At 40.4% G+C, this 15,847-nt stretch overlaps 1 protein-coding gene across 1 annotated transcript in view; it reads left to right on the top strand.

Annotated features, from left to right (window-relative positions):
- The window catches only part of LOC311515473 (neural-cadherin-like), a 90,568-nt gene that overhangs the window by 54,621 nt on the left and 20,100 nt on the right, over positions 1-15,847 (top strand). Inside the window, exons 11-18 of the mRNA XM_084618558.1 lie at positions 2,155-2,327; positions 2,467-2,634; positions 3,597-3,846; positions 6,276-6,403; positions 7,645-7,831; positions 8,080-8,223; positions 9,589-9,872; positions 11,400-13,017. Of these exons, the coding sequence (XP_084474684.1) occupies positions 2,155-2,327; positions 2,467-2,634; positions 3,597-3,846; positions 6,276-6,403; positions 7,645-7,831; positions 8,080-8,223; positions 9,589-9,872; positions 11,400-13,017 (2,952 nt within the window). The remainder of the gene's footprint in view (positions 1-2,154; positions 2,328-2,466; positions 2,635-3,596; positions 3,847-6,275; positions 6,404-7,644; positions 7,832-8,079; positions 8,224-9,588; positions 9,873-11,399; positions 13,018-15,847) is intronic.

The following is a 15,847-nucleotide window of genomic DNA, read 5'->3' as shown; positions in this document are numbered from 1 at the left end:
AACAGATGCAATGGAAATGGGGAAAGGATAAGGAGGAATTTCAAATGAGCATTGAATTATTAGAAGTATGGATAAACTTGCACATGAAGAAAGAGTGAAAAGACTTAGGAGTTTTCTGTGTAGAGAGGAGCCATAGAAGGGGGCAGAATAAAGGCTTTAAAAGCAATGAATCGGATAGATGAGACCCTGCTATTTTCATTCTTTCATAATACAAAAACAAGGGAACATTCCATGAAACTGAAAGGCAGCACATTTATCTCTGATAAAAAGGAAATACTTTTTTAAACAAAACAAACCTGCAAAAATTATTGCCATGAGGATATTATTGAGGCCAAGAGTTTAGCAGGATCCAAAAAAGGATTGGAGGCGAATGAGAATGTATGTCAAAGGGGAAAGAAACAAAGAGTTCTGGAACTGATATAAACTGTCACACTTCGCAGCATCAACCAGCCTTGTAGGAGGTTAGGGAGAAAGTTAGACTTTTCCATAGCTGTCCGCTTCAGGATTTCTTACACCTTCCTCTGGATCATCTGTACTGGTCACTGTCAGTCACAGATTACAGTGGTGCTTTCTAGCTTTGGAATCATCTAGTCTGACCACCTGTGTAGCATAGGCCATAGACCTTCCCCAAAATAATTCCTAGAGTAGAGCTTTGATGCTGGTGTATATGGTGCACTGGTCCAATCTTGTATAGCAGTAGCTATGTTTCTGTCTACGAGTGGACTTTGCAAGCATGATACCACCACCACTCAGTTTGGTATGAATGATGGGACAGAAGTCCTAACAGTGATGTAAGGGTTTTGTAGGACGGCACAGGGAAGTCTTGACAGAGGGGAGGGTCATGTATGTTTGAAGGTGAGCCTGACTCAATGCCTTCAGCCACACTTTTCATTCAGTGCTACCAGTATCTGCCTTTCATGAGCATTAAAACTGAGGTTGAATTTTGGGTTCAATATAATGCTGATGCTTCTTGGTGATTGAGAAGCTTCCTGCTCCCTTCCTCATATGGGGAGCCAGCTAGCAAAAAGCACTTCTTCAGGATTGGGAAACTGTTCTGTCCCAGCCCTGGGGCTGCTCTGACAGTGTGTTCTAATATTTGTCTATAAGCAATCAATGTTTGTACGTCATGGAATTAAAAATACTGTCTCCTCTTTATAACAAAATCAAATGTAATTAGTCATGGGTTTCTAATGTTACTGGTAACTGCTGGTGCTCTATTCTCATATGCTATGACCTTATTCAAATACTTTGGTTTAAACAATTCATCACTATTAATTATCCATACATGTCTGGAAGAGGCTGTACTCAAATGTTAAACTGTATATAATAGTGACATCCTGGTAATAGTTACAGAGGTACTTATCACAAACAAGGAACACACGATACAATGCAACATCCTTTCCAATTCAGCTTTGAACCTTTTGGTACAATGTATTTTAACAGGATACTATTCTCAGAACATAAAATCTATTACAGGACAATTGAGACTCTCTTGTAGTATTTACTAGCAATAAATTCCATTGCTATTACTTTTTTTCAGTACCAGCAAACCACCTCCAGACATACTTCTACTTGTAAGATTGGCATGACTAGGCCATTTATTCTTTGGCAGTCACATTTTGGTGGGCAAAGAAAAGTGACTTAGATGAGAATAGGGAGCAACAAACGTGCTTCACTTAACAGCTTTCATAACTGTACATAATACAGTAGGGGAAAACCAAGAGAAAACTTAGATATTTTTGTGTTGCAATAATTTAAAAGCAGCATAATCAAAACAACATTTATTTTAGTTGAACAGACACCTTTGATATTTTACATATTATATTGACTTACAAAGTGATGGTAATTCTAGTTTAATGTGAAACCAACTTCTCTGGAATACTGGTTCACTTCGTATAAAGGAAGGCCTAACCCTGTTCACCTACAAATATAGCCAGGTCTTTTAGGCTGTTTCACAGCTCATATGCCAGTGTGATTGTGCAGTCGTGATCTGTAAACTGGAAATACTGCCACACTGTTCTGTGATCTTAGCACTGACCTGGAGCTGAGAATTGTAAGTGTCCCCTTTACTTCTAGAATTGCCAGATTCAGGAATATTGCCTTTATACATGAGAATGAGGCCTGCTGAGAATACGTCTCCTCCTTTTTTCACAGACTTCCTCCATGAAGACACCCCAGTGGGCACAAGTTTCCTCCGTGCAGCAGCTCATGATGATGACCAAGGTGTGAATGCTGCCATCGTATATTCCATGTTACAGCAACAGCCAGAATACTTCCAAATCAACCCCAGCACCGGCTGGGTATATGTGAACCATCTGATCTCCCAGGTAACAGGACTCTTGTAATTCAGAATGTAACACAGCTTTCTTCCTGTGGAATATGTTGCAGAGAGTTAATCTCAATCTGTTGATCTGTGCAAATCAGTTTTTAGATTTCCTTAAACTTTTTGTTAAAACTACTTTGTAGATAACTCGAATCAGCCGGTATATTGTAGCAACAGATGGAGGCAACAGAAGCAGCACTGTGGAGCTGACTGTAACTATCACTAATGTACTCAATCAGCCTCCACGTTGGGAACAGAGCGGATACCGGGTTACAATCCCGGAGAACACTATTCGTGACACCAAGATAGTGGTATGCTATAAGAGAACCTCCTTCTCTCTCTAGAATAGCCCCCTCTCCCTTCCTTCTGTCCTGTCTGTGTACGTAGATGGATATACATGCCTTTACTACCTTGCGTTGTGACCCTATCAGATTTCACAAGCTGTGTGCTTTTAGCTTTACGTGGGATATCTCCAAGGAAATTCCAGAAGCTGCCGGAGATGTTGTGACTCCGAAGGCTGCACTTTTCTCTGTTGTCCTGTAAAGCCAGTGCCCCAGCAAGGGGTCCTCCTGGAGGGAGCATCTTTTGGATGAGTTGCAAAACTGAGGCTTAGCCCATATTAAAAATCCTAGAGTATTTTCCACAAGAGTTGAGCTGTGAATTCCAGGGTCCTGACCAAATTCCAGCTTGAGTGATTCCATTCTGCCTACCTGAGTTCTTCCTGCAATTTTCAGTGCCGCCCATACCTGCTGTTTTAGTGGCAGAGTAGCTGTGCTGTATTTCAGCAGTGGATGAAATGTGTATTGTTTATTTTTCTTCGTCAAACAAGTTTTTTAAACTGGACACACTGATTGCTTCATCCCAGGCAGTCTTTTCTGTAATTGCTCATTGATTCCTACAGTTCCTTTTCATCTCCCAGGCCTCTGATCCAAGCATTTGGAAACAATTCGTTTTATCCAGCCAGGCTCATGCACAGCTTGCAGAAGAGTGAGATCCTCATAGTAATCCCCCTTTGGATGTTTTTTGGGGAAAAAGCTTCCTTTACCTGAAGGTGGTGTTCATACCCTTTGCCATATTTACAGAGCAGGGAAATTTAATATTGATTCAAACTTGGAACCACAGCAAAAGCAGTACAAAAATTAGACAAATCTCCAGAATGAAGGCAAACTGTCTGTCTCGTCATGCATGCACAACCCCAACCCCCCAAACTGACATCTTAATACTCAGAATCATGCACTTCATAAACAAATACAGTGGCTTTTTGTCTCTTCAGACTGTCAAAGCCACATCCTCCCTTGGTGATCCCAGGGTTACATATAACCTGGAGGAGGGTCAAGTTCCAGAGACTAACATGCCTGTTCGTTTCTACCTGAAGCCAAACAGAGTGGATGGATCTGCTTCTCTACTAGTCTCAGAACCACTTGACTTTGAGACAACTAGGTTTTTCACTCTGAGAGTCAGGGCACAAAATGTAGCAATGATTCCTTTAGCTTCATTCACCACTGTCTGTATTAATATAACAGGTAAGTACCACTGAATTACTGTAACTAGAACAGGTAATTTTAGAATGACACTCAAAATATTTCTAAAATATCAGTACTAGAAATTATGGAATGAAGCCTGGACTTAACAGCATAAGATTTCTTTTGAGTTTTAAGACGTGCAGTAGTAGAAATAGTCTTTTCATCTGAAGAAACCACAAAGTGTGATTTAACAAGTGGGATGTGGTATTTAAAAACATACACTTAATATAGAAATATCTGCACTAAAAAGTAATGCAGTGCTATGTAAGTGTAAAATTAAAGGAATCCTTCTAATGCCAGAAATGGCCCAGTAAGTGTTCCAATTCTAGTGAGAGAAAAGTGTAGTACTGGAAATATTTCATATATTAGGGATATTTGGGGATTACTGAAATGATTAACTCTTGGAACAGGACAGCAAAAATGCATACCTAGTAATTGTTAATTGTCCCTTTAAAAAAAACAAACAAACATCTTTGCACTTTTAAGGAAAAAAACCCTACTATATAATTTCACAAATTATTAAAATTAAATGTTACTTGTTTGTCCCTCGTTAGTTAATATTACATACACTTGTGTAGTGGGTTAGCAGTGGTGTGGGTGTGGGTCAGTGGGAGGCCACTCTGCCTCACTACATCAGGGTCATCAGAAAAAGATACGAAAAAGTTCATCTTTACTAATTTTGCTACCATAATTGCCCAGTGAAAAGTATGTTAATCTATGGAGCTCTTCCATAATACACCAAAACACCTGTTGTTTATTTGTGTAGTGGCTAGTACCTAAAGTCAGGACCAGGGCCCTATTGTGCTAGGCGCCACACACACACACACCTCCCTCCCTCCCTCCCTCTTGTGCTAGGCGCCACACACACACACACACCTCCCTCCCTCCCTCTCTCTCTCTCTCTTTGGAACAGAGAATGTCTTTTGAAATGAAAACATTCTGTGCTCCAAAGAGATTACAATCAAACTACCACAAATCAATATTCATTAGTAACATTGTTCCATGGTCCTATTAATAGTGTTGTAACTCAGTTTAATGGCAACTTCATTTTAGCCAGGAACAAAAATGATTTTCCAGTAACGTAAAATTCGAAACAAGAGATTCATTTTGGGGTGGGGGAAGGGAATGCAAGTTAAACCACTTTTAAGTGGGAAATTAGATACCAGAAGTCCTCAACTTATAAAGTATGACTTTTTATATATGCATATGCAAAAAAATACACACATTATATACATACATAGAGAGAGAGACTGTATTCCCCCCACTCTCAGCTCAACAATGGGTGAATGCATTTACTAAAACTGAAAGAATATTGACTGTGTTTGTTGAAATAACACATGAAAAATAGTCTGTCACAAGGGAGAGTTAGGAACACAGGAAAACTGGGTTGTAAAGCAAGCCTGTAGTAACAACAAACACAGTAGCAATCTAAGGCCCTGATCCTACAAGCACTTGCACATGTTGGAATCAGTGGGACCATCTCATGGTTGTAAAGTTAAATGTGTGTGTTTGCAAGATCAGGCCCTAAGAATTTGTCAGCCTCATTCATCGAGAAATGCTTAAAATTGCATTTCTCTGTTTTACCTACTATTGTTACACATAATGTTTAGAATAGAACATATTTAGCAAAATATTTTTGTCTGTTTTTAATTTGTTTCTTGTGTTTTACAGTACTTGGTGTAGCTTCAATTTCATCAATTGACTTCAGTCAGCTCCTCTGTTTGGCCTTTCACACAGCAACAGGGGAAAGAAGTTTTTTAAAACAGAAAAATGTGGTTGTAAAACTGCAGAAGTTAGCTGGGGAGTTCAGTGCAAATGTGGCACTGAAGCTACTTTTAATCCATATTTTGAAAATGACTGAATTTCAAGTTGACAGTATCTCTTTAAATTAATGACACTTCATAACTGCAGTTACTGACACTGGAGTGGTCCCCAAGGCTCTGATCCTGCAAAGACAAGGGCAGGCCTGCACACAAACTTTCATCAAAATAACAAAAGGGGTGAAGTAAAAACCAGTTATTTTGGTGGAGGTCTGTTATCAGATGTTAGTCCTATCTTAAATTTAGATATGATGAACAGTTCCATTGGTGTCAATAAGTAATCCTGAATGCTATTCAGTAGGTATGTAAGTCTTTGCCAGGACCAGGGCCAAAGAATATCCAGCTCCTGGTTTCAGTAAGTTAATAGGTTAATCGGTGTCTCGCATAATACCTGAAATCACAGCATCACGTCTTGCAGAAACTTCACAATCGCTCTAATTAAAAGAGCTTCTGCCATCTGCCTTGAGAATGGGAATGCAGAAAACAGGATTGGACATTAGCAGGAACTCTGTGATAGTTTTTCAAAACAGTCTGCTAATTTGTTTTTTAAAAGGTGCAGTTTTAAGATTTGAACCTCCTCTCATTATCTCTTAACTCCTCTCTCTGCAGATGTCAATGATAATGTTCCGTTCTTCACATCTTCTACCTACAAGGTGTCTGTACCTGAAGAAGCAGCTATTGGCACATCTGTTGCCCAGGTTTTAGCAACTGACTTGGATTCTGGGCCATATGGAGAGGTTTATTACTCTTTTTCTCCCAGCAATATTAATCTGTTAAATAGCATTGACACAGTTAAACAATGAGAAAAGATAAGTAGCAGATGGGACAATAATGAGCCATCGGCACCTCTCCCTTCCTCTTTGAGCAGGGTGGCTAATTTTTACCTAAATAAGAGCTGCCTCTGATCTGTAAAAAACAGGAGAGGAAGGATGGTCCTGTGGTTAGGGCACTAGTATGGGAGATCTGGATTCAGTCTCTATTACACCACTGGCTTCCTGTGTGACCTTGGGCAAGTTAGTCTCTCTGTGCCTCAGTTCCCCATCCGATAGTAGTGATAATAGCACTGCCCTACCTCACAGGGGTCTTGTGAGGATAAATATAGTAAAGATTAAGAGGCAGTCAGATATTACAATGATTGGGACCATACAAGTACCACAGATAGGTGGGTAGGTACGATGTATACAGTCTGCTCCATCTCAGACAGAGGGAGACTCTAGATCATGTCACATAGTGACCCAACTTGAGCTGGAGACATGATGAAGCACTGCATGCTGCTACTCATGCTCTCTTTGGGCTGCCCCCACCATATTAATTGTCAGGCTGTAGGCTTCATTTTTGAACTTTTTGTTCACGTTTGACTCATGAATGGCTGGCTTTTTGGCCAGCTCTGGTGTAGTGATCAAATACAAACAGGCAAGCAGCATTGTGAAGTGCTGCTCACCCTTTTCTGCCCCATTCATTACCCCCTTCCCAAAATCCACAGCATGGCTCTTGTTAGAGAACTTTGACTCTGTGTGTTATCATTTTGTAACTTGTAAACCTGCCATAAGCTGTCACTGAAAAACTGTGTAGCAAATATTGTATATAGAACTGGTGGGAAAATGTGTGGGGATTTTTCCTTTCAAAAAAATTTACTTTTCGTCATAGAACTGAAAATTTTCAGCTGAAAAGTTTTTGGTTTTCAAAGTTTCTGTGAAATATGTGGTTTAATCTAAGCTCAGTTTTCCTTCGGAAAACTTTGATGGAAATTTTTTTGACCAGTCCTAATTGTATATTACCAGGAACATCGGGGTTATTTTACATAAGCATTCTAACTTTGTCGTCAAATTGAGTGAAGGCCTCAAGAACAGTCTGTTCAGTCAAGAGCCTCTTCAGATATTATTTTGCAGACAGTTTGAAAGGGCTCAGGAAGGATGGGGAAACAGCACTCGCATGAAATGGTATGCATGGAACCTCACATACAATTTCTGAACTTCAGGTTCAATATTCAATATTGGAAGACCCTAGTGAAGACTACCGGTTCTTCATCATTGATCCTGAGACAGGAATTATTTCCACCAAAGCATCTTTTGACAGAGAGAAGAGAGGCTCTTATTTAATTGAAGTTCAGTCTCAGGATTCTGCAGAGTCTGCGCGACCTGGTGTTTATGGGCAGCCCAACACAGGTAAGCATGACGGCTTAGATACCAGGTAAGAAAGGGTTCCACTGCCATTGGTAGAAGCGGAGTTTTTCATGGAATGTCGGAGTAGGTTACACAGACAAGATGGGTGAGGTAATATCTTTTATTGGACCAACTTTTGTGGGTGAGAGAGACAAGTCTTCGAGCTTTGCACAGAGTTTTCTTCAGGGATAGGTTAGGCCATCCCACAAGTAACTTTGTCTGGTCTCCGTAATCTAAATTTTCATTTTCAGATACAGCATATGTGAAGATTTTTGTCAGTGACGTCAATGACAATGCTCCAGCTTTCCCTCACCCAGTATATGAAATCAGTATAGAGGAGGACAAGGAAGTTGGATGTGTTGTTGTGACAGCAACAGCAAATGATGAAGATGAAGGTGTGCCAACATACTTCTCCTATATTTTTCCGTGCTTTTGAGTAATGCAGCGTCCACCATAATAATGGTTTCTCTTGTGAGCTAATGATTTTCTGTTTTAATCCTGTGATTGATTGTATTTAGGAGAAATTTTAAATGGATTTCAATAGTTTGGAGAGGAGAAGAATCTCTGTGGCTTAAATGTGTCAAGAACTCTTAGTAATCTACTCAAGTTTCCACTTTGTAGAATAACAATATGCTAGTGATCCTTTTATTTTAGAACAACAGACATTTAAATCCTCACAATTCTTCTATTTGTTGGCGATGTGCTAAATGCCCCTCTTAGTCTGGTTGGTGAAGGAGAAAGGAGAGAAGTTGGAGCATACTGCTGGCATTGAGAATTTGAAAAAAAAAACAAACCCACAACTTGTTAGTCACTTTGATAGGTGGGTTACTACTGGGGCCAAATTCTCATGTTCAAACATCTGAAATACAGCGGGGTTTTTTCTGACTCCTATCAGTTGCTGCTCATGTCACTTCAATAGCATATGGGTAAGACATTTCATAATAAATTAAAAGGTTGAAAATGTTTCCCCCCCTCTATTAAGAGCTTACATATTCTGTATGGAAAATGATTCTTTGCCCCTGTGCTAAATGGAGTGAACTTGATTTTAACAATCAAAACCGCTTCAGTGTATCAAGTATCTTGTCATGTTTCTTCCTTTTTTCCTTTTCAAAGAACAATAGCTTATCACTTTCTCAAGTTTCCAAACATTTTGCAGCAATGCAAAACAAAATAACTAGGATCGTATGTATGGAATATATTTTGAAAACAAATGGTCTTTTGAAACCTTGCTGTTCTTTTGAGATTTTGGCACCACCTGGTGGTAAAAATAAAATGAGTGTGTAGTAACAACAGATGTTTGGGTTTAACATGGGGGGGAAACTATTAAACAAAAATAGCTTCTAGACTTTAATAACACTACATTATTTCAGTTTCAGCAAATGAATGCACATTAGACGTGTAGGGCTAACTTCTACTTGCAAACTACGCTTGTACATATAACTATGCAAAATGGAACAAAAGAGTTGCCTAACTTCTACTTGCAAACTACGCTTGTACATATAACTGTGCTTACAAACACAGAACTCTGCAGTTATTTGTTTTTCTGTCTTACTCACACTTTCACATACACGTTTCTGACTACAGTTACTTTTTTGTTAAGGCATAATACAACTGCTTGTCTCTTAAATTTTGGCCTATTGCGTGCAAGTCAAACTACGCATCCCATTAATAAATGTTTGCTGCGGCTTTACTGCGTGCTTTGAGAAGTATGGTATGGAATTCTATATTAGCAGTAAGTAAACATTTGCTGTTTCATACAGGTGCAAATGCCAAACTGAGGTATCAGATTACATCAGGAAATGTGAAAGGAGCTTTTGATGTTGAACCCGAAGTGGGAACCATCTTCATTACTCAGTGTCTGGACTATGAACAAGAGCAGCGTTATGAGCTCCGGCTTGTAGTCTCTGATGGGAAGTGGGAGAATCACACACTCATTGCCATCAATGTAATCAATAAGAATGACGAAGCTCCAGTGTTCACTAACAATGAGTACCATGACAGTGTCTTAGAGGAACTTACAGATCTGCCTGTTATGGTTCTAAAGGTAAATCAGTTTGCATAAAACAGAGATGGGTTTTTTGGAGGGTAAATTAAACTTTTATTCATGCATAACTACATCAGTTACTGAGAGCCAGATCTCATCAGAAGAGGGTGAACCCTGACACCTGGAATCTGTAAGATTCTGATATCCTTCTGTCTTCCATGTTTTCCAGCTATCTACGTTCTTTTTATAGAATAGATTAAACAAAAATATGTGGTGGCTGGAATTAGGTAATAAACTTAGTTACTGGCCAGTATAAATGTAAACAAACCTACTGATCCATGGTAAGAAAAGTGCAAAGGGAAGATAGACTTGTGGTTGAGACATGGGACTGAAAGTCAGAAGATCAGCTTTCTCTTCTCAACTGTCACAGGCTTCCTTTGTGACCTTGGGCAAATCACTTACTCTTGTCGCTGACTTCATTTCCATATCTGTAAAATGGGGATACATACCTACTTTACTGGGGTGTTCATCAGTATTTGTAAGGTTCTTTGAGATCTCTGGGTGAGAAGACACTATGGAAGTGCCAAGGATATAGGTGATGACATTCGACATTGGTGAGGCCTATTCGACATTGGTGAGGCCTCATCTGGAGTACTGTGTCCAGTTTTGGGCCCCACACTACAAGAAGGATGTGGATAAATTGGAGAGAGTCCAGCGAAGGGCAACAAAAATGATTAGGGGTCTGGAACACATGACTTATGAGGAGAGGCTGAGGGAGCTGGGATTGTTTAGCCTGCAGAAGAGAAGAATGAGGGGGGATTTGATAGCTGCTTTCAACTACCTGAAAGGGGGTTCCAAAGAGGATGGCTCTAGACTGTTCTCAATGGTAGCAGATGACAGAATGAGGAGTAATGGTCTCAAGTTGCAGTGGGGGAGGTTTAGATTGGATATTAGGAAAAACTTTTTCACTAAGAGGGTGGTGAAACACTGGAATACGTTACCTAGGGGGGTGGTAGAATCTCCTTCCTTAGAGGTTTTTAAGGTCAGGCTTGACAAAGCCCTGGCTGGGATGATTTAACTGGGAATTGGTCCTGCTTCGAGCAGGGGGTTGGACTAGATGACCTTCTGGAGTCCCTTCCAACCCTGATATTCTATGATTCTATGATTTCCCCATCAGAGGAGTATAAGGAAGAGAAGACCCAAATTCTGACCAGTTTCTAACCCCTCCTGTCTGTTCCTATGAATCAATTTCTGTTTGCTCCTCTGGTTCAACTTCCACAGGATCTCACTGCAAATACTTGTTCAGCTGATTTTTACTATTACTTCCACCTAACTTTTCCTGTATATTTTCCCCACTCTTCCAAAATGCACTAGCATGCAGAATGCATTAGTCTCCCTAAACACAATCAGCCTATTTCTCCAGCCCAGCTATAACCTTTGCAGAATGACCCAAATGACTCAAGCCAACTGATGGTTACTCTTAACTGTTAACATATAGGGGCATGTTCTTTAGTAGGCCTCCATAGTACTGCAGCTTGCAGTAGAATTTCCAGTTCTCTCTCTCACCCCTCCTGTGGTTTGTTCTAGGTTTCTGCAACTGACCCTGATCAAGAAGCTGACCAGAGTGCCCTTTGCTACTCTTTACATGGACACGGGGCCAACAGTGAGTTCTGCATCAACGAGTACACAGGAGAGATCTATGCAAACAAAAAGCTAGACCGTGAAAAGCGATCCATATGGCGCTTTCTTGTTCTTGCTACAGATGAAAATGGAGAGGGACTAACTGGCTTTGCAGATGTAATCATAGAGGTCAGAGATGTGAATGACAACCCACCTCTTTTCCTTTGCATGTCAGAGGGCTGCTTCATGGGGCAGGTTCCTGAAGATTCCCCAGCAGGCACCACTGTAATGGAAATGAATGCCGTAGACCTTGATGACCCCAAAGCTGGGAAGAATGCAGTATTAACGTACAGAATTATTCAAAATGTCCAAAATGAAATCAACCTCAACTTGTTTTCAATCAACCCAGTTACGGGCACCATCTGTACTGTGCTCGGATCCTTGGACCGGGAGAAGGAAGAGAAGTATCTGCTGGTGGTTGAAGGAAGGGATGGAGGCGGGCTCACTGGGACAGGCACCGCCACCATTTTGGTGTCTGATATAAATGACCACGCTCCAGTCTTTACACGGAAGATGTATACGGCTTTTGTCTCTGAAAATGCAAGTATCAACACTGAGGTCACAATGGTAGCTGCTACGGACAGAGATGAGGGAGAAAATGCTGTGGTGACATTCAGTATCCTCGATGGGGATGATGATCGTAAATTCTCCATAGAGACAGATAAAATCAACAGACGTGGGGCTATTCGGCTGCGGAAACACCTGGACTTTGAGAAACCTCATGAGAGGGTGTTTAACCTGACCGTGAAAGCTGAAGACACCGATTTCTTCAGCATTGCTCACTGTGTTGTCTATGTGGAGGATTCCAATGACCACGCCCCTGTGTTTTATCCCCCGTTCTATGAAGTGATGGCTCTGGCTGAAGATGTGCCTCTCGGCACTAAAGTTGTGCAGGTTTCTGCTGTCGATTTAGATTCGGGGCTGAATGGAAGGTTTTTGTATCACCTGATAAACAGGTCTAACCCAAGTGGGCAGTTCTCCGTGGGTAATGATGGTTGGGTTGTAGTTGCAGGATCGCTGGATCATGAGGCTGCGACACAGCACCACCTTGTGGTCATAGCCACTGATATGGGACAACCTCGGCTGACTGGCAGTGCCTCTGTTCTCGTGACTCTGCAGGATGTGAATGACAACGGGCCAGAGTTTGAGGCTCAGTATAACCCAGTCATCTGGGAAAACACTGCTTCGCCGCAAATTGTCCAAATGAACGAGACTTCTACTTTGTTATATGCTAGAGACAGAGACACTGCTGCTAATGGAGGGCCTTTCTCCTTTCACTTGCTCAGCAACTTTGGCAACGTAGCTTACTTTAACTTGCAGGATTTCAGCAATGGAAGTGCATTGCTCACTGCACTGCATACCTTTGACAGAGAAGTGCACAAGGTGTTTTACCTGCCCATTCTGATTACTGACAGCGGGACTCCTCCTATGAGCTCAACCAACACGTTAACTGTTAATATTGGGGACCGAAATGATCATCCTCATTCTGCTGGCTACATGGAATGCCTCATCTACTGCTATGATGGTAATTGATTTGGAGCTTATTTCACTGGGCTATACTCAGACGATGAGCAGCAGGTGTGCGATTCAAAGAGATCTGTTCCATTCCACAAGAGCTGCTTTCCATGATACATTAGCATGTTGGTGGGGAATGCAGCTCTGCCAAAAGGTTGATTAGAACTGAAACTTGGTGTGTAAGGTCTGGTCCCAGGGGTTGGAGTTAATTGGTGTGTGGAGGAGATTGAATTTGGGGTTGAAGGAGGGTAATTGGCTTCTACCTTACGTACACTTCTATAAAAGTTAAGCAAATGGTTTTCAGATGCTATTTGGTTTCCCTTTAATTATGAAATAGCTTGACTTATTTTATACTGATGTTGTTCATTTAATAATGTTGTCAAGGGCTGTGATCTGGATTCAAGTCTGAATACCCTGAGAGAGTGCTTGAAATTTGAGGTTAAACTAATCTGGCATGTTGTCTAGTTAATGTTTTAAATGTGAACCCGAATATGAACCATCTGTACCCTCTGAAAAGTTAATGCAAGCCTTGAACTGCCCAAAAATAGAAATGGAAAAAATCTTCTGTGCTGCTGTTTTTTGTGCCCTCCTTCGCTCATTGCAGCCATCATGAGGCAGGGCACCTTCCCTGACCCTCAGCTCCCCACTCCCTGATGATCTCTTGCAGTCCCCAGTCTCCTTACATAAGCCCCAAAGCAGAGTAAACTATATAAATAAGTTATGTTGTAACTGTGGGGCTTGCATCTGTGTGGTGTTGAACTCCTCCTCCCCAAATCCCACCTTGTTCCTCTGGTCACATGGCATACCCTCTAACTAGTGTTTCTGATCAGGAGGAATTTGACTTCTCTTCCTAGTAGCGCTGTCGATTAATCACAGTTACCTCACACGCGATTAACTAAAAAAATTTAATCTCGATTAAAAAAATTAATCACCGTTTTAATCGCTGTTAAACAAGTGACTACCAATTGAAATTTATTAAATATTTTGGATGTTGTTCTACATTTCCATATATATCTTGTATTCTGTGTTGTCATTGAAATCAAAGTGTATATTTTGATGACAAATATTTGCACTGTAAAAGTGATAAACAAAAGAAATTCAATTCACCTCATACAAGTACCATAGTGCAATCTCTATGTCCTGAAAGTGCAACTTCCAAATGTAGATTTTTTTTTGTTTTGTTACATAACTCCACTCAAAAACAAAACAAAGTAAAACTTCAGAGGCTACGATTCCACTCAGTCCTACTTCTTGTTCAGCCAATCGCTAAGACAAAAAAGTTTGTTTACCTTTATAGGAGATAATGCTGCCCTCTTCTTATTTACCGTGTCACCAGAAATTGAGAACAGGCATTTACCTGGCACTTTTGTAGCCGGCATTGCAAGGCATTTAGGTGCCAGATATGCTAAACATTCGTATGCCCCTTCATGCTTCAGCCACCATTCCAGAGGACATGTTTCCATGCTGATGACGCTTGTTAAAAAAAATTAATGCATTAATTAAATTTCTGACTGAACTCCTTGGGGGAGAATTGTATGTCCCCTGCTCTGTTTTACCCGCATTCTGCCATATATTTCATGTTACGGCAGCCTTGGATGATGACCAAGCACTTGTTGTTGTTTGTTTTTAAGAACACTTTCACTGCAGATTTGACAAAATGCAAAGAACGTATCAATGTGAGTTTTGTAAAGATCGCTACAGCACTCGACCCAAGATTTAGGAATCTGAAGTGCCTTCCAAAATCTGAGAGGGATGAGGTAGGGAGTATGCTTTCAGAAGTCTTAAAAGAGCAGTACTCTGATGCAGAAACTACAGAACCCAAACCACCAAAAAAGAAAATCCACCTTCTGCTGGTGGCATCTGACTCAGATAATGAAAATGAACATGCATCAGTCTGCACTGCTTTGGATGGTTTTTTGAGCAGAACCTGTTATCAACATGGATGCATGTCCCCTGGAATGGTAGTTGAAGCATGCGCCTCTGGCACGTAAATATCTTGCGACGCGGGCTACAACAATGCCATGAGAATGCCTGTTCTCGCTTTCAGGTGACATTGTAAACAAGAAGTGTGCAGCATTGTCTCTTGCAAATGTAAATAAACTTGTTTGTCTGAGTGATTGGCTGAACAAGAAGCAGGACTGAGTGGACTTGCAAGCTCTTAAAATTTTACATTGTTTTATTTTTGAACGCAGTATTTTTGTAAATAATTCTATATTTGTAAGTAGAATTCAACTTTCAAGACAGAAATTGCATTACAGTACTTGTATTAGGTGAATTGAAAAATACTATTTCTTTTGTCTTTTTGCAAACACTTGTAATCAAAAATAAATATAAAGTGAGCACCATACACTTTGTATTCTATGTTGTAATTGAAATCAATATATTTGAAAATGTAGAAAACATCCAAAAAATTTTAAATAAATGGTTGGTTATTTATTTATTTATTTATTATTGTTTAACTGTGCGATTAATTGTGATTAATTTTTTTAATCGCTTGACAGCCCTACTTCCTAGGTATACTGTAGTAGAGCTGACATGATGATATGTTATAAGATGTGTATATATAGACAGTGCCAGTGTATTGGACAGCTATTCTACTTGACGTGTGCTTGTTATAAGGTTTAGTTTGATGTATAGAGTGAAATTTTGTGTGGCTGCTATTTACACAAAAGGCCTTCGTCATTGTTGGCGGTCTTCAGGGGTCCGTTCTTGAACTGCAATGATGGAACATTGGATAACTTATTTCCAGTGAATTTTGGACACCACTTTGCTGTACTTCACAAGTACACAAGATGTACTTTGCTGTTTTATCAACTCCTGTGAACTTAAATGAGGGGATT

Source organism: Lepidochelys olivacea (genome assembly GCF_965140295.1).
Source record: "Lepidochelys olivacea isolate rLepOli2 genome assembly, chromosome: 2".
In the NCBI taxonomy this organism is placed as follows: domain Eukaryota; kingdom Metazoa; phylum Chordata; order Testudines; family Cheloniidae; genus Lepidochelys; species Lepidochelys olivacea.
This window is presented reverse-complemented; position numbering and strand designations above follow the sequence as displayed.